The sequence below is a fragment of the Calidris pugnax genome, unplaced genomic scaffold (genome assembly GCF_001431845.1).
Source record: "Calidris pugnax isolate Ruff unplaced genomic scaffold, ASM143184v1 scaffold18, whole genome shotgun sequence".
Classification (NCBI taxonomy): domain Eukaryota; kingdom Metazoa; phylum Chordata; class Aves; order Charadriiformes; family Scolopacidae; genus Calidris; species Calidris pugnax.
The window spans coordinates 5382143-5404449 of record NW_015090812.1 but is presented as its reverse complement, the minus strand read 5'-3'; the positions used below and the strand labels follow the sequence as shown (position 1 = coordinate 5404449).

Below are 22307 nucleotides of genomic sequence, written 5' to 3'. Positions count from 1 at the left end.
CAGAGGCCACTCAGCGCAGTCCCTGTGGAACACAACACTAATCAGGAATTCAGACTAATCACCACTAGGTGGCACCAGCCAATACCAAATCGAATGCCAAAAAGACAAATAAGGATCGAAAGTTTCAGTTTCAAAATTTCATCACAGACATAAGGCTGCAGCACTGAAAACTGTTTTGATCAACTCCTCCTTCATGTAGTTCCTTATCTTGATCTGTATAGAATCTTCATTCAAAAGGAAAAATAAAAAAATAAAAAAATATTCTTCCTCAGCAGAAGTAAATTAACTCACAGTTTGGAGAATGCAAAAACTGACACACACTACTAACAATAGCATATTTCTAACGTACTGTTACAAAATGCATCAGTTTTAGGCTAAAGACAATAAAACTGATAAAAGAAATCTTAATTTGCATAAAAGAGTAAAATAAAACTCGAAAAAGAAGAATGCAATGATGCTCTTCACACTGGAAAAAATTCCTCTAAATCTTGTCACTAATCCTGCACAGAAGGAGATGCCACAGAGATTTGAAAAGGAAATGCCAAGATCATCCGCTTATTAGTAGATTGCATCTACATTAATTCTACCCCAAATTACATTTTCAGGCCTCAACTTAATCAGTAGTCTTCATTTTGTTTCTGAAGTTCATAAGAAAACTAGATTTCAAAATAAATATTTGATAGATCACTAACCTTTACAATGAATTAGTGAAATTTTGCTTTTTTTAAAGCTGCAAAGAGATTTGAAAATGGTTAGTAGCTGTCGAGGCTGCATTTTCTGGGGCGGTTTTGTGGGGTTTTTGGAGCGGTTTTGTTTTGCTCTGCTTTTTCTTTTAGGACTTGGACTGTTGGGGTTGGGTCTTTTTCGTTTGTTTTTGTTTGAACAATTTACCACAACGGTTTTCATTTCATTTTGGCAAATCCTTACCAACTGTGGAGCTGTCTTCAAGTACTACATCCACATTTCTGTCTCTGTACTCAACCCTGAAGTCAAGCATTCGAGGTTGCCTTTCCACTATTTGTCTTGATGGCACTACGTGGCGAAATGCTGAGGAGGAGGAAGGAGTTGAAGAAGCTGCTGTAGAATGACTTGCGGGGCCATACGCTGGTCCATGTAAAGTCTCTCCACCATACTCACTGAAAAAAATGCAGATAAGAAGGTTTAAACAGAACAGCTTGATATGTTTAAATAAAAGTTAGCAAAGCAAAATGAACAGTATTACTCACTTACTATGATTCACAGCACACACCTCTTGAATAAACTACACTGTCATATCTGAAAACACTGTTTTATTAATAATTAGAAAATAACTGTCATATCACTAATATTAGCATCTCAGTGACCCAGAAGTGCTATAGGAGAAAAGCTTAGCTGACAAGCATTTAAGCCATTACTTCAGTCTAAAGTTCACTATATAATTAATATCAGAATTATCTTGAGAAGAAGCATTATTTCCTGTTCCAGGAGTGCTGTGACCATATCAAAATTGGCACCATGGCAACAACCAGCTTTCTACATCACTGGGCTAGTATCAAATGGAAATGAAAATAAGAAATAAAGCTGAAAATACTGCACATGGATTGGTACTTTCCAATACCAAATGAATGGAAAACAAGTCAGGTATGAAAATAGTTATGTACTTAAGGTAAATAAATTAAGATAATGAGGTATATATTGCAAAAAATACCTAGAAGTACAACAGTAATGCAACGCTGAATTCTAGCTTGCCTTTAAGTTCAAAATCCTTAAAGCCTCCTGGACATTCATATAAGGATGTCTCCATACCTGGCTCAAGGATACATACAGCATTACAGGTCAGAATAAATTGGGAAACCCTCACTACCCATAAGCATTTCATCTTCCTCATTGAGCCTCTCCACAAGAAGCATGTAACTGGGATTAGAAATAAAGGTAACAAAACATGAAATTTAAGTAACATTACTCCAGGCCAATAAAAAAACTATGATATACAGAAATTAAATGTGGAAGGCAAGAAGCTTCACAAGGTAAGCCTAGAGCTTTACCTTGTAGATGTTCTGATCAGGAAGATTATCTGTCCTGGGCAGTTACAGGTTATTATGATGGAGGATGCAAGGTAATAAAAGATATGCACTGAAAGAATGGAAGCTGAGCAAAGATGGATTTAGGAAACACTGAGATGCAAGTTGTCTCATTTCCATCCTTAAACAGAACTTGTATGAAAAATGCATCCTGCCCTTCTTGAAGGTACCACAAGATCTCTCAAATGAAATGTTTCTTAGAGCAAGACAAATTTGTCATCCAGAGGAGGTCCGAACTTAAAAAAGCAAAGAAGTGGATGGCATGCACATCACAGAAGTGCAGAACTTATACACAGCTACTGCAAATCCCATCATCGAGCCTTCCGCATTTGAAAAAGAAAAACACGTTATGCTTGTAAAACAAGGGGCTCCTTCCCTTCTCACATCAGCAGGCTCAGAAGGATGAATTCCCAGCTATAAAGACCCAAAGACCCATGGTCAAAGGACAAAAACCCACTTCAGAAGTCTAAACAGCACAGGAAACAGTTTTCAGATTTCAAAAAGTATAAAAACCCGGTGATATGTTATTGTCTTAAATCTGATGGCAAGATATGAATTAAGTACCGTAACTATTTTGTTAACAGACCCAACAAGCAATGAATATCCTGATTCTCAGGGCTGGTTTTTGGGGTTTTTTTTAAACAACACAACTGATTTATAAAACAAAATGCATTTTTTTTCCCCCTTCGATAAATTAACTTACTTACCAGTTGTATTAGTTCTATTAGATTCTACCACAAAAGGAATCCTACATATCTGACTGGCAACCTCTAATGGAGCATAAAAAGCCTCACATCAGTAAAATAAGCCTCATTTGAAAACCACTAGAAACTAGGGCTTTTAAGTCTTCTGAGCCTCCTTTAATCCCACTTCCATTGGAAGAAAAAAAATAACATTTGAGACACGTTTGATTGTTTAATCATGTCTAAAAATGAATAAATTAATGTGGAAGAAAGCTGTAAGTGACACTGGACCAGCTTGTTATCCAAGCCAGGCATAACTACTCCCCAGCTCCTTCCCCACTGAGCAAACGGTTCAAAACATTCTGGTATTTCGAATATAAATGCTTTGAGGTCAGGACTTATTAACATAGGTAGAAAAAGTGCTCTTACACAACTGAGGCTTGATCTCCAATAGACTAGGTAGGCATTCCGGTAAATAAACACCTAGTAACTTTGCTGAGCAAATCAGGTTTTGCCCTAAATCAAAAACTGATTCTATTTAATGATACCTTAGTAAGTATTGACAGAGATGTCATAACAGCACTTTACCTACATTACGTATCCTTTTTCATCGTTAAAATAAACTTTTTAAAATAGTACCTTGAGTATTTTTCTTTAAAAAAAAAATTTAAACACTATTTTACTGTCCCTCTCAAGTAGCTCAATTCCTGTTCTGCTGTTTTCAATTGCCTCATCAGCACTTAGGAGCTCATGCTTCAGTGACTTCAAGATATCCAGGCATCAATATACAAGCCAAAATTTAATTCAGAAGCTGAAAGAAAATCAGTAAACCTACTTTTAGAAGGGAGCAACTTTACTTCATCTAGCACAGTATCCGCTGCCTCTAATTCAATTTGAAAAAAAAGCAACTACAAAAATGCAAACATTTTTGTCCAGGGTCAGAGAAGCATAGAATATCAATAGCTTTAAAAATGCATAAGGAAAAAGAAAATACTTAGCCAGGAACATCTGTGGATTTGCCTTGCAAATTTTTAGATCTTTGGAGGAAAAAAAAAACAACAAAGAACACCACACCCAAGCCCTGACATCCAAGAAAGGATACCAAAATCCAGGCTTTGTTAAGAGACAGCCCTGCACAGAATGACCCAACAACCAATGAATTTAGAATAAAAAATAATCAATTTGAATAGATGCTTGAGCAGGTCCTCCACCAGTATGGGAAAAACTGAACATTAAATCAGCTTTGCCAGAAATAGAATTTGTGGCTCCAGAAACTGCTTGAAAAGGAGAATTACGTCATCATCTTCGGATTCAGGAACAAAAATATAACTGTTATCCAGCATCACTCTCTGTGTGCACTACTTGTCTTCTCTACTTACCTTTGTAGAATGCCGTTTTCTTGTGGTATTACACCATTTATAGCTGCCTGAAAAGAGAAAACAAGTTTTGAGTCAAGCACAGAGAGCAAGAAAAAAAAGTTAGAAAATGTTTTAAAGAATTACTAGCTTGCTTTAAAATATGGCATAAAATGTTCTCCATTCATTGAACATTCTTGGTAAATGATATTGTCATTAAAGTACCTGCAAAAAATAAAATCCATATCTAAGTGAAAATGAATATGAACTTAAGCTCAAACTCCTGTAGGTGTGATGTTTCTCCCAGGTGGAATGCATGGGAATGAACCACATGGCCCATGCTCAGTCAATCTAACACTTTGTACACTTGGTATATACATAGAGTGAACATATTGCTTTCAAATACATGGATAACTGCGCACAGACAAGGCAGCCAGACAGCACGTACACAGAAAATCTGTTTCCCAGAAGTATCAGACCTGCACAAAGCTATAAACCTGCACAGCTTGCACATGCACCCCATGCTGCAACCCTGACACCATCAGGAATTGCTGAAGTTGGAGCAAAGGGCTTCTCAGCAGCTCACGTGTCTCCATCGCACCTACACCATCCAGACAACCCTCTTCCAGCTCACATGAACCAACACCATCTACCCTCTTCAGAGTCCTCACGTGCCAAGGCATCACAGAAACGGCTACCCCCAAAATTCAAACAATCTTCAGGTAGAAAAGGAAATACTTTTTCTAAGTAAGGTTTACGCTGTTAAATGTCATCCCATGTTGTCCCCATCATCCGAATAAACCAAGTACACGTGTCTAAGTACAAACCTTACAAGCTGCACTCAGATTTCATAGAATCATAGAACAATATGGATTGGAAAGGACCTTAAAGGTCATTGAGTTCCAACCCCCCTGCCCTGGGCACCTCCCACAACACCAGGTTGCTCCAAGCCTCATCCAGCCTGGTCTTGAACACCTCCAGGGATGGGGCATCTACAAATTCTGTGGGGCAACCTGTTCCAGTGCCTCACCACCCTCAGAGTGGTCTTGTTTGAAATTAAAGAGTTACTACCTCTAAAAATATCCCAATGAATTCTCTCTCATATTAAAATGCATTCTTTTTAAAATAGCCATCACACACCCCAGTAGTAAGTTCAAAACCCCACTGCTGGCAAAATTCTCTTCTCAGCCTGTTACAGTATTGCTCCACTTTATGTTGCAGGAAGTTTTAATGCCATTCCAGCACATCTGATGCTACAGAAGTTTGTATAAACTTTGAAATTATACGTCAGTCAGTCTGAGGGAAAAACTTGGCAAGCAAATAAGACTCTCTTCAGCAGTATTTAGAAGACAACTTGTTTCAGGCTGCTTTATGCCATCAAAAAAGTATTTTAAAATCATCTCATTGCTAGGATTTTTCATATTTGGGGGGCAGAGAAAGTGATACCACATGAGCTGGTGGACATGACGTACACACTTTGATATGCAGCCGATAAGACTTTGTTCTGATTATTGTCAGAAGCCATGGGAGTAAAGATGTCAGAGCCTACCCAACTTCAGACTTTTAATCCTAGCCCAGGAGTGGGTAGATAAGACGGAATAGCACAAGAGGGAATTTAACAAGGAATCAGGAAGAAGTAAAAAAAATCTGGAGAGGAAAAAGACCTCAAAAGTCTAATTCTATTTCTGGTCTTTGATGATATTTATGATTACTATTGTGTTCACGGGTAGATATTTGTTAGGCTTAACAGTAAGATTCAAGAGAGCTTGTAGCATCCCATATTTCTCCATTTTCTGCCGTTATCAGTGGGGATTCATGCATTTCTACTATCACAACTTCCAATATCCATTCTCATGTCAGATATACCTGACCCGTTGGCCAGTATACTCGGTGAATTAGTGCCTGGTCCCTGATGAAGAAGAGAATGCTGACATTTAGGAGCTCATAGGTTCCCTGTACTCCAGGAGGATGAAGTCTAACACTGCAACTGAACTATGGACAGTCATCATCTACCAACATAATTTTTACAAATTGACACAGAAAATGCACCTTAAGTCTTCAATAAACACAAATCTCAATATTGTCTAGTTTAAATGCTATGCTTTCTTTTTCTATGAATATATAAGCATGATTTTTTACAATTTCCATTAACAGTTAAGGCTACATAAAGTCAAAGTGTATTTCTGCTGAACTCAGCTAACTAGCTATGATATTGCAATAGGATTTATCATCTATTTAGAGACAAATATTACATAAATAATAGTAAAAAAAGCAGACAAGGAAAAGGGTCACAGGTATCTATAAGCTGCAGCAGCTACCCATCAGGCTGTATCAAATTACAGCAAAAGCAAAGCTTCTTACCAGATCAGTTTTCAAATCAGTTTATCCACCGTGCATAGCAATAATCAGTGGTTTCTTTCTAACAACATGTCTCATTTATCATCATTGTGGTTTTTGCAGTCACACATAGCTCTTGGTCATGTTCATCTAACCAACCTCCAGGAAAAAGTGGGAGGTTTGGTTTTGCTTGGGTTTTTCTGGATTGGCTTCCCCCACACCTACTCTTCAGCAACATACATTTCATTCCTGTCAACCAGCAGGTAAGGTTGGTTGACAGACAAAAAATATCCTTTATTTTGCATCCGTAAGATATAGAGAGCAAATGCAAATTCTTGTACAAGAAGACCAACACTAATAAAGATCTGCTGGTGCAACAGAATTCTCTTTTTCTCTCTGAGAAAAAGAAGCTGCTTCAGCTGTGAAGAAATACAGCACAGCATGGCATTTCCACACTTCTTCTGTCAAAGCTCATGTCTCAGTCTCAGAGGATTAAATCAGCTCAAACTTTTTCTAAGCCTAGTTAGAGGGGTTAAATATGATGGAAGCTCCAAGCTATTTTCTTTAAAACTGAATAACTCACTTGTTCACGTCCCCAGTTTTGTAAACTTGGTGACATTTAAGGGGCATAGCAGTAAGAAAAAACAGCAGCAGCATTATGTACTTTTTTGATGGAAAGACCTCTATTAACCACACTGTAAAAATAAAGAGTCTGGACACTGTTTGTTAAGCAAGATGGAAGACTAAAATTATGTAGACGGCAAATGGTAGCAGTGCACATGTAGATATTGCATAAATATTAAATACCCATGTTCTTACAAGACATCTATAAGTAGACTCTGCAAAGAAAGTAAGAAAAAGGAACAACCATCTGCTTTAGAATTTCATAGGAGGAAGGCTGTGACTATTAAAAAAAAAAAAAAAAGAACAAGTTATTAAGGCAAGATCTGTTCCAGGCTGTTCTTCCCCAGTGTCAGTCCCCTTTGAGAAAGGATCAGGTCTCTGTGCTTAAGTAAACATTCAAAGATATTAAATTTTTTTGTCTTTCTGAACAGGGATCATTTGATCATCAAAAACAGCCTGAGTGACTAATATACAGTAATTAAAAAGATGTATTACCCTTGAAACAACTTTAATAACAGGTGCAGTAAATCTATTCAAGGATTATTAAATCTATAGATACCATGCCTGGCTAAGAACATTTCCTCAGCTCCCAATAACCTGCTGCCAAGAGTGATGCCAGGGAAGCAGCACTCTGTGCTCACGCTGTTCTCACACTGTACATCCACTGCAGATCCTGGGTACCACAGCTTCAACAGGTACTTACCTATTCTAATGCTACCACTATTTAAAGAGTGAAACTCACTTTAAATAGAAAATGATAGGTAATTTACATTTTTTTTTCCCCTAAGCCAAGAATCTTGGGGGTGTCTCAGTGCTACCCATATACCCAAGTACCCTATGGCCCCATCATGCACCAGCAGAGGATTTATCAACAAACATCACCGAGAATCCTGTTCATTTAAAGCAATATAAGACAGGAATATAATGTAATACTGCACCAATGAGTGCCAATTAAAAAGGTTCAAACTAACAATACTTTTTTTTAGTGTTTGTTTCAGCTGCAAGCTTCCAGAATCACAATACATTAAATCCAACTTTTTTTTGCTGTTTCCCACAAACATAGGTAACAATAAAGCAATAGGGTTAATAAAAGGTTACCAAATTCATTAATAGTTTGGGCAAACCAGAAACTCTGTAGTATTCTACAAACAGATTGAAATTATTTAAGTGCCTGAAGAACATTGTGAAGCAGACTGTGAAATTTAGAGCTCTCCCTCAAGGGAATATTAACTTAAATAGATTAGTCAGTTCTGACTAAATGTGACTATCTTTTATGAGTACAAAACAGTGTGAGAGAGAAAAACAAGAACCACCGTTTCTCAATAACCTGATGAAGCAACAATGTTGATGACTTCGCTCAAAACACACAATTATACTACTGGCTATTTAAAAGCAATTAAGCAGATATTACAGTGACCCTCACCCAGGGGAATGAGCGTCCTATGAATAATCATGAACTAACTGTGGTATTTTAGGTAGCACAAACATTAAACTCCTGAGTTTAAAATACTCAGTGGTTATCAATAAGTTTGAAGAGGGACTGGATTTGCCAATCATATTATTTAAAAGCAGAGTTCTACACATACTGATTGTATAAAATAAGGTGGGAAATTCCTTCCTTTTCATGAACAAAAGATGGGTGGTATCTTTTAAATTTCCAGAATGTAAAAGTGATGTTTAAATGAATTATCTTAAGAGCTAAAAGCAGGACCAGGCAAAAGTGCTGTGAAAGGCTTTTGCAATGAGTGAGGTGGGAGAAGATCTTCCTCCAGGGCCACCACTTGTTCCCTCTTCTTTCCAGTCTCCATACTAGACAATAGTTTTGGCTGACAGATACAGATCCTGCCCTAGATATAGATCCTTTAAAACAGACAGGGACCTGTTGAAGAAAGTCCAGAAGAGGGCCATGAAGATGATCAGAGGCTGGAGCACCTCTGCTATGAAAACAAGCTGAGAAAGTTGGGGCACCTCAGCCTGGAGAAGAGAAGGCTGCAGGGAGACCGTAGAGCAGCCTTTCAGTACCTAAAGGGGGCTACAGAAAGACTCTTGATCAGGGAGTGGAGCAATAGGACAAGGGGGAACAGTTTTAAACGGAAAGAGGGTAGATCTAGATTAGAAATTAGGAAGAAATGCTTTATCCTGAGGGTGGTGGGACACTGGAACAGGTTGCCCAGAGAAGCTGTGGATGTCCCATCCCTGGAGATGTTCAAGACCAGACTGGATTGGGCTTTGAGCAACCTGCTGTAGTGGGAGGTGTCCCTGCCCATGGCAGGGAGGTTGGAACTTGATGATCTTTAAGGACCTTCCAACTCTAACCACTCTATGAGTCAAACCTCTACCCCAATTAAGAGCAAGAGCTTTCACAGAGCAAAACATAAGATCAACTTTCCAAAGCAGAATATTAGAAAACACATCTCCAAGTAAAAGACAGCAAGTTCAAGCAGCATGATGCTGGAAGAGCAACCTTTTCAGAAGAAGAAAAAGGCCAGAGAAGATGTAAATACCGTGTACATGGGAAAGCTGTATGGGTTTCATTGAGATAAATAACCCTATCAGCTTAATGCAACCAGTACAAGTTTACCATTAATCATCTTACACAGAATTTTAAAAGCCTTACTTGGATTTGACTGAATACAGTAAGTAAAACCACTTCAGTCTACTTAATAAAGGCCACACAGAGCTTTACATTTGTTTAGCTAAAAATTGAGAAGGTTTACATTAAACAAACACAACACATGAATGAGATATACACTCAAGGTAATAGGAACTGCCGTAGCAGATGATTTAATCCAAAATCCAAAGATGTCCAACTGAACTGTATCAACTGCTTCAGAAAGTCATGGGGAAATATAATGGAGTAACCCACATATTCAATTATTTCTATGAAACTTAGTAAGACCTTTCTTTGATGAAAGGAGTCATTTGGTACAACTTTCAAAAAACAATGTTCTTCCCCAAATGCTACAACTCATAGATTTCACTTTTGGTTTAAAACATCTAGTAAGCTTAAGCATTAAGCATTTTGTGTCTTTCCTGCTCATTTTGCCTTTTTTCCCTATTACTTATTTACCATCTCCTTGATATAAAAACAATTTCTCTCAAATCACAAATTCAGAAAGTTCATCCCATGCTGTTCTCCACACCAGCAGAAGTAAAGACAGCTCACTGTCTCAGAGGAAGCGGTGCTAGCAGCTTTTATGACTATATTTTGAAATATAACCAAAAATGGTTGGTTTGTTGTTTACAAAACATATAGAAACCTATTTTAATATTTGACTGACCTTTTCAGCATTTAATCTTAGATTTATTTCTCATTCTGATCATACAAGTGAATATAACACCAAAAAGCTATGTACAAAACCTCACTATAGAGAGAGAGATGACACACAAGACAAACCTACTGTGGTTTTGAGTTCTGTAGAATAAAATAATGGTAACTGTTACGTTTTAGAAATATCAGCCAGTGTTCCTGTGTACTATCAATCCATCCTGCTTGAGCATCATTCAAGATTTGTTAAATTTCAATAAGTTAAGCATGTTTTTTTCAAAGCTAAATGTGTAATGAAATATACTGAAAGGCTCCCATTAAACAATCTAAAATACATTAGAAAAATTATTTCTTATCTTTTATATTTTATGATATATTTTCACAGCATCAAAGAGGTAATTTATACTACTCTGCTTACAATTGTAATTCCATTGCAATTAACTCTACTCCTAATTTGGGCTGTGATATTCCCCCTGAAACACAATATTCTTACTCTAATTTTGTTGCTTTCACATGATAAATTGCTTATCCTAAAGATTTAAAATCCATTATTCTATTTGGCATTCAAAATAAATGGATGATAAAACTCCTTTTTTGTATAATGGGGAGCTTAGGGAAAAAAAAAAAAAAAAAAGGCAAGAATTCAAAATAAATGGATGATAAAACTCCTTTTTTGTACAATGGGGAGCTTAGGGAAAAAAAAAAAAAAAAAAGGCAAGAAACAAAACCCCAAACTGAACAAATGTTATCCGGAGAGGAAAAACAAATAATTAAATGATAAGGGATAAAGGAAAGCATTAGTGAGGCAAAACATGCATGAAAGGACCGAAAAAGTGAAAGTGAGTTTTAAATCGCTTCCAAACTATAAATCTGCGTGACAAAGGAACAAACTTTTATATACAACAGTAAAGCAAAACAGGAGAAGCGCAAAGATTTATTAGTTCCTTTGCAGCATAGAAGTGTTTCTTACAGTGAAACTAAAACTTGCAGGGTTCTGCTTTATGCAACATATTTCAGTAGTAACAGTAAATGTCCTGAAATAATGCCCCCCTAACAACATTCTTTTTGGCAAATACTAATTTGGGCTTGTATTTTCTACAGAACTGATAATAACGTGTAATGCCAGATGCAAACATGTCAAAACATTTGTTCTGAGCTGCTGATACTGGGATTTCAGGGAACTGGGTAAAAAGTAGGACTATGCATGACTTCCCTTGTGATCAGTTTATGACAAAAAAAAGTAGAAAATTTGGGAATAAACAGCAGAACTTTTACTAACTGATACTGACAAAACCATACCACAAGTATTAGTCAAATACTGCAGTCAATCTGGCTTAATAAAATAAAGGTTTACTGAAATCAGCTGTAATAGAGTCAACTTCTTTCTGCCCCAAGACATCAAGACTGTATTACGAGATTCCCAAGCGGAGGAATATGTCTTCTTGCGGCTTTATGCAACTATCAAATCTTGCCTGTTACAGGCAAGTCTGTCATGTGGTATTCTAAACAAGAAATTCCACAAAACGTTCTGCAGAAATAACAATTATTTTAGACCAGAAGCTTTTTCCAAACAAGATACTCTATCACCTTCCTACATCCACAGCTACTCTGAAACCATTACTCTAACAAGTAACGACGGCGCTGGGTTTGTTATTAAAAAAAACATTATTCAGTCTGGATTTTTAAATGAACGCAATAATATTTAAATTTAAAAATTACTAATTATGCCCCAGTAGTAACAGAAGCAACCTCTACCTTTGTTATCTTTGGCAGACTTTTCAAGGCAAAGAAATGAGTCAGCTTTTTCCTGTAGCTTGTGTTATACTTGCTGGCGTTTCCCCAGCTTTGCAAGTCTCAAAGTATTTCCAAGTGCTAGACGTGAAGTTACACCCACAAAGTTTTTACAGAATGCCAACATTTGTCCCCATCGTGGTTAAAATTTAACCAAAAGCTGTAATTGAACTACAATGAAATGTCTTCTATGCATTCTGCTTTATTTCAGCTTGCTTTCTTTACAACAAATATACTTCATGAATAGCTGCAAAACAATAGAATTGCTAATAAAGCAAAAAATTAACATTTCATCAAAAAATGCCACATGAATATATTCATACAGATGATTCACTTCATCAGTAAGAGAGCACGCGTTGAAATAGTTTACAATTAGCACTCTAGATGTGGTTTCCCATTTCTCCCTACTTCTTTGGTGGCTTCAGCAAACTTTTTCCTGTAGGTCCTACAACATGCCGAAATGCACTAGGAAGCCTTTCAACAGTTAGATATACTTCTATAATCCTGGGGAAAAAAAGCCCACATTTTGCACAGCTCTTTAATTTTATGTTGTCACTGCACAATTCCACAAACAAAGCGCAATCTCAATAATAAATTCATAACTGGATGTATTTTCCCAGTGCAATGAAAATAAATAACATGAACAGATTTATAAGAAGCTTGTGGATCAGTATCTGTCTGAGCTGAAACTCCACTTCAGCAGGAATAAAGGAAAATAATCTATTCTGAACTATCCACTCAAAACTTACTCATATAGAAAGGGAGAAGAGTAGACCGTGATGTGTCTGCTACTTTCTGACACACATATATAGTTAACTTGGCTCTAGTCATTAACGTCACAACTTCTTACACTAGTACTTCTTCATCTTCTAATTTAACAGAAAGGAATGCTTATGTCTGATATCAAAACATATTTTATTATTCCTTAAAAGACTAAGCTAGACAGCAGGAGAGTCAGATAAAACAAAGGCTATGCCTGAAAAAATACCTATGTACTGAATTCCCACGTCTACCCCTCTCCTAATTATTTTGTGTAAACTGGAATGACAACACTAATACAAACAGGTTGGGGATAACTACCCCACAACTACATACCTTTTGTTCAGCCTTAAAAAATAAATAAATTAATAAACAAACAAATAAAATCACTCTTCACTATAACATACTAGCTCTTAGCAAGTACTAAAAAGATAGAGCTGGGATGAAATCTCAGGACACAAGAAAATTCAAGAAGCCCTAGAAGTCTTACATACAGACTAAGGCCCCTTCACTAAAAAAGTATAATAACAAGAAACATCTTATATGACCATTTTCTTAGCCTTGCCATAGTCAGTAGACTGCCTAATCAGTAATCAATAGCAAAAGAATAATTATGCAAGATTTCACTTAAGAGTTTGGAAACCAGAAAGTCCATTTCGAAAGTATGTGACCTACAACTTGTCCCACAGTATTTCTCCTCACAGCTCTCTACAGCTTATGCTCTACTGCAGGTACTGCACCAACCCAGGACTACCAAGACCAGCTAAAGAGAGTTTAAGTAAAACTAGGACAGAACTGTTAAGATATTCAACAGTATTACAAGTAAATCCATTTTTACAATACTCGGCTTTGAAAGCCTGATGGGTTTAGATGACTCCTGGCTTCTGTGGTAAAATCTTTCATAATTAAGGTTCCCTTGCAAAATAGTCATAACATTGGCACAGATGCTGGTTCTTATTAAATAATTTACTTCATTTTTCTCCTACTCATATATTTCCAACATGACTCCATGACAGACTAATCACTCAAACACACTTTTTTATGATGTATGCAAGTTGCAGTTCAAGTAGTCACAGAGTAATACACTACAAACTACTTACGTGTACCTCATTACCAGCCACTTCGCTATGAATATAGCCTAGAAATTTGCTCTTAAAGTTGAATGTCTCAGGACAAGTCAATGCTAAGCAATCTTCAAGAAATTGCCAAAACAGAAGTACCAGCCTCTCAAAATATTATTTGTAAAATTTAAGGTAGGTGGGTAATGCCTGCATATAATTATTTGTAAAATTTAAGGTAGGTGGGTAATAGGTACAATAATACTATCAGACACTACTGTGATCTCAGGGCCCACTTTTCGGTTATTGTCAGAACACAAAACTCTCTAATACAAGAAAAAAGAATCTTTTTTTCCATGAACAGAAATCTAAGTTTATTAGCCCCACTGCTTGCTTGATTACTATGCAAGAAAACCTTAAGTTAAGGAGCTTATTTCTTAAATAACTAAATTCCATCTGTTATTTAGAAAGGAGAGACACAGCTTACTTTACTTTACAATGTTGATGGCAAAGTTTAGCAAAAAATCTCCTCTGCTCTTTTTCTGGCCAGACATTAAAATTTCACATGCATCATCACAGCAACATGGTTACAAAATACAGCCATAAAATACATAATCACAATCCCTTTGTTATCCTCCAGCGACTAAAGCAGGCTTTTTCTATTAGAAAAATTAAAATCAGTAGTTATGAAACAAAAGAAACTATTTTAGATGAACATAATCCCCTTAGTGTCTAGAAAACTATCTACTATATTGCAAGTTAACCATTACATTTCCAAAAACTGTGAAGGGGTGAAAGGTATGGATTTCTCCACAGACACTTAAGAATTATTCCAGTTTAAGACGAACAAAAGGGTGTTCATCTAGAAGATACTTTGCCCAAACTATAGCAGTTTTACCTTGTGGGAAAGATATGTACCCCCATTACACTTTCCTTCAATCAGCAATGTGAGAATTATTCACTTCTGCTGAATCGACAAAACTGCAAGGCATGCATGAAACAGCTCTAAAGAAAACACATGTTTAAAGCCACGACTCTTAGCTGCCTTAATAAAATAAAATATACCCTGCCTCCTTGAGAGCTATCAGTTTTTGCATCCGCGTCCCAGGCGACTGCCTGCAATTTGAGGGACAAACTAATTCATTTATTTAACCCCAATTCATGGTTCACATAGAGTTGTAAACTGCACGTCCCTTGGCCTCAAGCCATTTAAACATGGTAGACCAAAACAAGCCCTAAATACAGTTAGTCCCCATCTAAACAAATAGTTTTATAACGTTAAAATTTTAGCAGTGCCTTGAAAATAAGAGACAAGGACACTGCACAGCACCAGTTTTCCACGATGAAAGCTCAAGTCCTCCCAAGCACTGAAGGTTTCAAGACCTCTTCCATGAAATAAGTAAGCGCGATGTCTCAGCAGAAGAGTAATTTAAAGAAATTTAAATTGTTTTCACCAAATTTCCAAACAAACTTTCTCAGACGAGGCTTTGCCCTGGTAAGGAGACAGGGTAATTTTCCTCAGGAGTGGGGGAAGAAGAGTTTGTATTTCTTCCACATTCAGGACCAAAAAAGAAAAAGACAGAAACTGAAGAAACCAAACATCCCTCTGGGTCTAGTACACAATTTAACTATTATTTGTTGGGGTATATTTTAAGAGGAGTAAAATAAAAGTGCATTTTAAGAGGAGTATTTTTTGTACCTGAATAGTCCCAGGCAAAATCCATGGGAATCAAATAAAGTTTTGGGGTAGCAGACTACAGATGAGGAAAACAATTCATTTCAGTTTTCAAATTTTTCTCTACAGACAAGCCAGAAGCTGGCCCCTTCCCAGCCACTTCCTTTACAGGGAGAACACTGTGAAACTTGAGATTCTTGGATATTTACACAGTACCAGCAGCTACAGCATTGATTGCAGCTTTCATGGGTTTCCTTATAAAAATCACAAGATATGGCAACTTAACATGATCCAAGCAGTGTTTCTCAACCTCTTTTAAAGGAGCAAAGTGTCATCCAAACAAGGAAACAAATCCAAAGACTACCTACGTTTTCTGGGGAAAAAAAAATCCAAAGGCCTAACCTATGTAATAAAATAATAGCTATATTCAAAACAATCAAAAGATTAGAACACACAAATTAGACATTTGCTACTTTTACTTTCCCACTTTATTTTAAACTGTAGCAGCCCTGGTGACCACCTTCTGATATCTAACAGCCCACGTGCACCAATGGAGCAAGACTGATGCAGAGACACAACAGGATCAACTGCAATCTGTGTTCTCATCCAAGTCATGTGAAATGTATTGAACACTTTTCTACATCACCTAAGGTACCAACTATTGCCATTATTAAAAGTCTCAGAAAAAAGCAGTTGGGATTTGGTAGGACCATGAAGACTGGGCTACCTTGCTGCTACCAGAGGTAGTCTTCCTTCCTTGAAGGACATTAGTGAGGTGACAAAGCAGTACTCTTAATTCTGCTTTCTGCAACTAAAGAATCTTAATTTCCTCCCCATGTATTAGTGGTAATGTTTGGGTTTGGGGGTTGTTTTTTTTTTAAATAGATGAACATGCATACAGCTATTGGGAAAGCCATGCCATGTTTACCACCTGTGCCTATAGCTCTGCATATTTCATATGGTCTTCAATGTAGAAAATACACACACAGGAAATACCTGTTTTACCCAAGATGAAGGCATTCAAAAGTAAATAAAACAATTAATTTAATAATTATAGGTCTTTTAAGAATTAGCTAGTCATCTTTGCTACCACCCAGCTCCATAAAATACGCAACATGCATCCGAGCTTACTCAAAGACACAAAAATGTCACTTTGGGAGCTGCAAAAAGCTGGAAATACAAAGAATGAAAAAATCAAATTATTTTTGCAGGCAGGGATCCCTAATTTAACAGAAAGGACACTAAAAGACTTCCAAAAGAGATTTCTGTAGTCCCTTGTAAAACTAAAGTTCACATACAATTTAATTGTGTCCTACTAGAAGAGATTAATGCTGCAGTTGGACGCACAAGAAACCTGCAACTCCTGTATTTCCTGGAGAACAGGCCCCGTGCCCACAGGACACTTGCACCAACAGGATGCCCGTCCACCACCACCACTTGTCATTACCAAACTCAGAGCTTCCTTCTTCCTTTGCTCTGCTGGCAGCAGGATTCTGAATGCTCTCCAGGCTACTCAGCGCAGTAACGGCAAACATAACCTGAGCTCACAATAACACGTTCAACGGGACACCAAGATCCAGAAGAGGACACCTGTCTAAAATAAAACCTTAAAAGCCCCTTAAAAAAAAAAAAAAAAAAAGGGACACAAACCTCTGCTTCCCACAGGCAGATCTGACTGTTCATTTGACCAAAGGGAGAACTTTACTAATGCACAGATAAATCCGTGCTACTAACAGTGAAAATCCCTCAGATTGAGTCCTAACGAGAGGAGAACACCATGAACTTCTCACTAGGCCCACAGCGACTGCTGTTGAATGGGTGCCCTATTCAGTATGCAGCTTCGAAGAAAAGCAAACAGCAGGTCAGCAATACAAGATAAAAGGGGGCAAGGTGACAAACACGATCACCATAAAGTGTAGCCCTGGGTCTCCAGCCACTAAAATACAGCCCACTTGGAATGAAACAGGAGAGCTGCTAAACATATGACAATACTGTCCCACATTTAAGGGCAAAAAATGGCCCTGTGCCAAACCTGGACTAATCACCTAGTTTCTGGAGGCAGAGTAATTCAAAGCGATCAAAAAACCATACAAAGAGATGCCACATCAAAGCTTTTCCAGGGCAAAGCAGTTAGAAAAAGAGACAAAAGACATTGGTAGTGTATTAGTTTTTACTAACTTGTACAAAGATTTACTACACATTATAACAAAAGAAATAACTTAATGGTTGCAAAGCAATAAAAAATACAAATAAGGGATTATTGATAACTTTAAAGAGCCAATGGACCATTTTCTCTCTAGGAATCCCATCTAAACTGGCACCTCCAACAGAAACAAAAAGGAAAAGTTATGAAGCCCTAGCTCATTTGTCTCAGTTCAATTTTTTTGTTTGGCGGTGTTTGTTTTTTTGGGGTTTTTTTTGTTTGTTTGTTTTTTTGGTTTTTTTACTTTTTTCTTTCCAAAAGATAACATTACATAGAAGTAAACATAAATTTATAACCAAAATGAGTATACTTATTATTTTTAAAATCCTGTCTGACAAATAATCACTATTTTTAAAGAGGTTTTAAACAGCAAGATGAAAAAAAACCCTCATCGTAGAATCACTTAGGGTGGAAAAGACCTCTAAGATCACCAAATCCAACCGTAAATCTAAAACTGCCAAGTCCACCACTAAACCGTGCCCCTCAGCAGCACATCAACATGTCTTTTAAATGCCCCCAGGGATGGTGACTCAACCACTCCCCTGAGCAGCCTGATCCAATGTTTAACAAGCCATTCTGTGAAGATTTTTTCCTAATATTCAATCTAAACCTCCCCTGGCACAACTTGAGGCCATTTCCTCTTGTCCTATTGCTGTGACTTGGGAGAAGAGACTGACCCCCACTTCTCTACCCCCTCCTTTCAGGTAGTTGTAGAGAGCAATAAGGTCTCCCCTCAGCCTCCTTTTCTCCAGGCTGAACAACTCCATCTGCCTCAGCCACTCCTCACAAAACTTTTTCTCCAGACCCCTCACCAGTTTTGTTGCCCTTCTCTGGACCCGCTCCAGCATCTCAATGTCTTTCCTGTAGTGAGGGGCCCAAAACTTGGGCAGTATTTGAGGCACACAATTTGAGGGGACAATCACTGCACTGTACACAGTAAAAACGGAAATGGTCATAATGGAAAAAGCAGAAAATTAGGCATGTTGAATCCTGCTTTTCATTCAAAAATCCTGTTCTTATTACTAGTACAGAATATGAAGTCACGCTATATATAAAGGATTTTGAATTTTTTCATTCAATCTGTGAAAGGTACAGGAGACCAAGTTTTACACACAGATACAAGCATTTGATATCAGGAGAGCAAAGAGCTATTACCTATGGAATAACCTCATATATAGGAAGGTCCATATGGCATAGGGTCAAGAAGTACAGTAATAGATTATTTCCTTTAAATTTGTACCATCATCAGAAACATTTCAAAAGACACAGAGTTGTGATTTTTCATATTTTTGCTTTATTGTCTTTACAGAAAACTTAAGACATGTTTATGCTGTCATTCTTACCTTCAAATGCCAAAACAGAAGGTGATAGTTGGGCAAGCTATGAAACCATCAGATTTTACATCAGGCAAATTCCTAACTTTTGCTTCCTCAGATGTTAAAAATGACTGTAAATTAATAGATCTAAAGAAGTGACGTTCAGGAAATAATATATCAGCAATCCTGGCAGGCTAAAGAGAGTTGCTGGATCCATTTATTGCAGAACAGTTTCATAAAGATGAAGGCCTAAAGAGATCGTTATATTATCTATGTTGATCTTCTGTATCTCACAGAACATCTGCAACATTTCATTGCTCAGCCTATAATAAGCTTAGTAATTAGGCTACAGTGTTCTAATACAGAAAAAAAAAAAACTAAGCTGCTATATATGCAGCAGACCACCACAAAGGCCAAGTCATATGCAACAGTGGGGAACTAATTATTGGCAAGATTAGACTTCACGATCCCACCAAACAATTTATATGCTGTTATTGCATATGAATTCCTCTGCAGCACTCTCGTGATCGATTTAATTTTAAGCACTTGAACAAAGCCTAGCAACCAAATGTTTATGAAAGACAGTTTCCTATGTCACTTCAAACAGCTACAAACAAGATTTGAACACTGTAAAACATATACAACTCTGAGACATTTAAATCTGATTTATTCAGTTCCAAGCCGAAGATAAATGAATGGCTGTTTTAAAATATGCCATGTAGAGGAACAGACGTGAAGACTTCTAATTGAGGGCGGGTAATCTTTAAAAGTTCAAAAATAGGAAACTGATGTTTCAGTTCTAAACTGAAAAAAAGAATTCAGATGAATTCTTAATAAAAAACATAAGCGTCTATGAGAGAAACTAAACCAAGAAAGGAAATCCTTATGCTTCACTCAGGGTTGGCTTGCTTTGAAGGTAAGACCAAATGTCCAAAAGATACCAAATGCAGTAACACTCACTGAAGTAACAGGACAGACACTGGTGATATTTTAACCCTTGATACTAAAATCTACTAGCAAGACAAGAAAAAGAAAAAGTATGGAGAAAACAGACAGCTGGAATATTGCATCAGTACAAAGAAAGAAATCCTCAAAAAAAAAATCTTACACAAAAACATAGTAGTTGTAGCACAACTTCAGAAACTGTTTTGTGAACCATATAACCTCTGCTGCCTCTGTGCATTCTGCTGCGCTTCTCTGTCAGCCTGTGTCAGTGAGGGCTTCACTGTTTCTGTTTTGGGATCCTTCTGCTTTCCCACTCACCAGGACTACTTGCTCTTGGAGACACTGGCTGAAGTCCCAGAGAAACAATAACGCCCTTGAGCTGAGTTTCAGAAAGTTCAAGAAGCAAGAGGTGCTCAAGGGAATCTTCAACCTGGGTCCCTGCATGGACCTGAGAGTGCACTTTTTTTTTTTTTCTCCAAACAGGAAAATGGAATCGAGATACAGGCAGCTCAAATGAAGAGCAAGAAAGCAATCTGTTCTGAGACAAGAACTTCCTTAACTTATGTTTTTGGTTTTTCTCCAGTTCTGCAGAAGTGTCCCTGAACTTAGGTTGATCACATCCTAAAGGGACCTGCTTGACTTTCTACTTCATATTACCCTGGCTGCTATAAAAAAAGCTATATTTCTCATAAGTCATAAGCCTTTTTTCAGGTACTGTTTTGACCCCAAATTGCTAAAATCCCTTGCCTAGCAAAGAGATGGCTGATTCTCTCTCAAGCTAGCAGCTCCTTTCCTTCTTGCATTCACATTCCTTTTGTCTTCTCTCCTCTTTCTTCACTCTTCTGCTTCTAATTCCCTGTTAGATTAGCATGATTTGGTTTTCTTTCCCCTTTTTTACAAGAAGGCTGCTTTTAATAAAAAGAAACCAGTGTCCTACCAATGACAGACTCTTAGGGCATCTTCTTCCCTTTTACTCTCCCCAATTTATTTTTATTCTTCCTCATTCCCTTATCATTCCCTTTTTGGAGACACTCCTCTCATTCATCTTCTGTTCAGTTTCAAGAACTACGTACTTTCCTGAAGTACCTCTTACATCCCTTTCTTTCCTTTCTTACTTTCCACATGCCTTTTTTAAGCTTGCATTTTTTGGCCCATTATATTCTAGTTGCAGATCGTTTAATCATCACTAATAAAATTAACTATTTAAAGCTATTCTCCTAGCCATTCCCATAGCTTAAAATACTTCACTCTCCCTTTCTGCTCCTGCTGGAGTCTCAAAAGAAAAGGAAAAAAACCCCAAACATCAAAACAAGTCCCCTTAGTTGTTCTTACCCTTTTTCGTCACAATTTTCTCATTCAACCCCACTTGTGAGCATTTATTTTAAAGTACATACTTCAAAAATTAATGCATTTATTTAATTTAATGCATTGTATTGAGGACTTCACAACCTAAACAGAACGCACAAGGATATTATCGCCTTCCCATTAACACTTTCATTTTCAAAACAGCTCGTGCTAAATCACAACAAATTACTACAACAAAAGATGTTTTTAACTCTACCACTCTGTCAACATACGTCTGGGGTTTTCTGTTTGAAGACACTGATGATACACACACCCTTCTGCTCATTGGTGGTTCATCCTTGCTTATGCCATGACATGTTGCAAAATAAAGACTCCATATATTTTGGCCACCATTCGTTATAACATTTAGTTTCAGGTGTTTGGAGTACACAGCATTTGTTTACAAGAGGTTACAATATTACATGTCATTTTAATCATCACGGCTTAAAAGAAACATAATATTTATTCTAACAAAACCTCAGTTTAAAACCCCACCCTAACCTCTGGGATGCTTAATTTGTAATTATTAAAACATAGAGAACACTCTAAACGATATGTTGGGAACACAATGTGGCAGACAGTTGAAACTTTATCCATAGTCAGTTTTGGAAAATCTAATTATTTTTTTTAGAATAATTTTCTGTTAATTTGGACTGGTCCAAAGATCACTCATTTGGAAAAGGAAAAAAAAAGAATAGAGCAGGAAATCAAAGGCACTACAGTTTAAAGGAAGATCAGTTGGTTTTTAACTAACTTTGTTCTATTTTACATTTTTAAACCTTAAGAAAATGGATTAGTGGTGTCTTTATTTATCCTGATAATCCTATGCAGAGTCTTAAAATACCTAAGACTTTTTTGCATGTTTTATTGGTTTCCTCCTGTTTGTCTG

The 22307-nt window shown here is 37.1% G+C and overlaps 1 protein-coding gene across 1 annotated transcript in view; it reads right to left on the bottom strand.

Moving 5' to 3' along the window:
* The window catches only part of FAF1 (Fas (TNFRSF6) associated factor 1), a 170113-nt gene that overhangs the window by 129896 nt on the left and 17910 nt on the right, over positions 1–22307 (bottom strand). Inside the window, exons 3-4 of the mRNA XM_014939409.1 lie at positions 4123–4169; positions 928–1136 (exon numbers count right to left, since the gene is read on the bottom strand). Coding sequence (XP_014794895.1) covers positions 928–1136; positions 4123–4169 — 256 coding nt within the window. The remainder of the gene's footprint in view (positions 1–927; positions 1137–4122; positions 4170–22307) is intronic.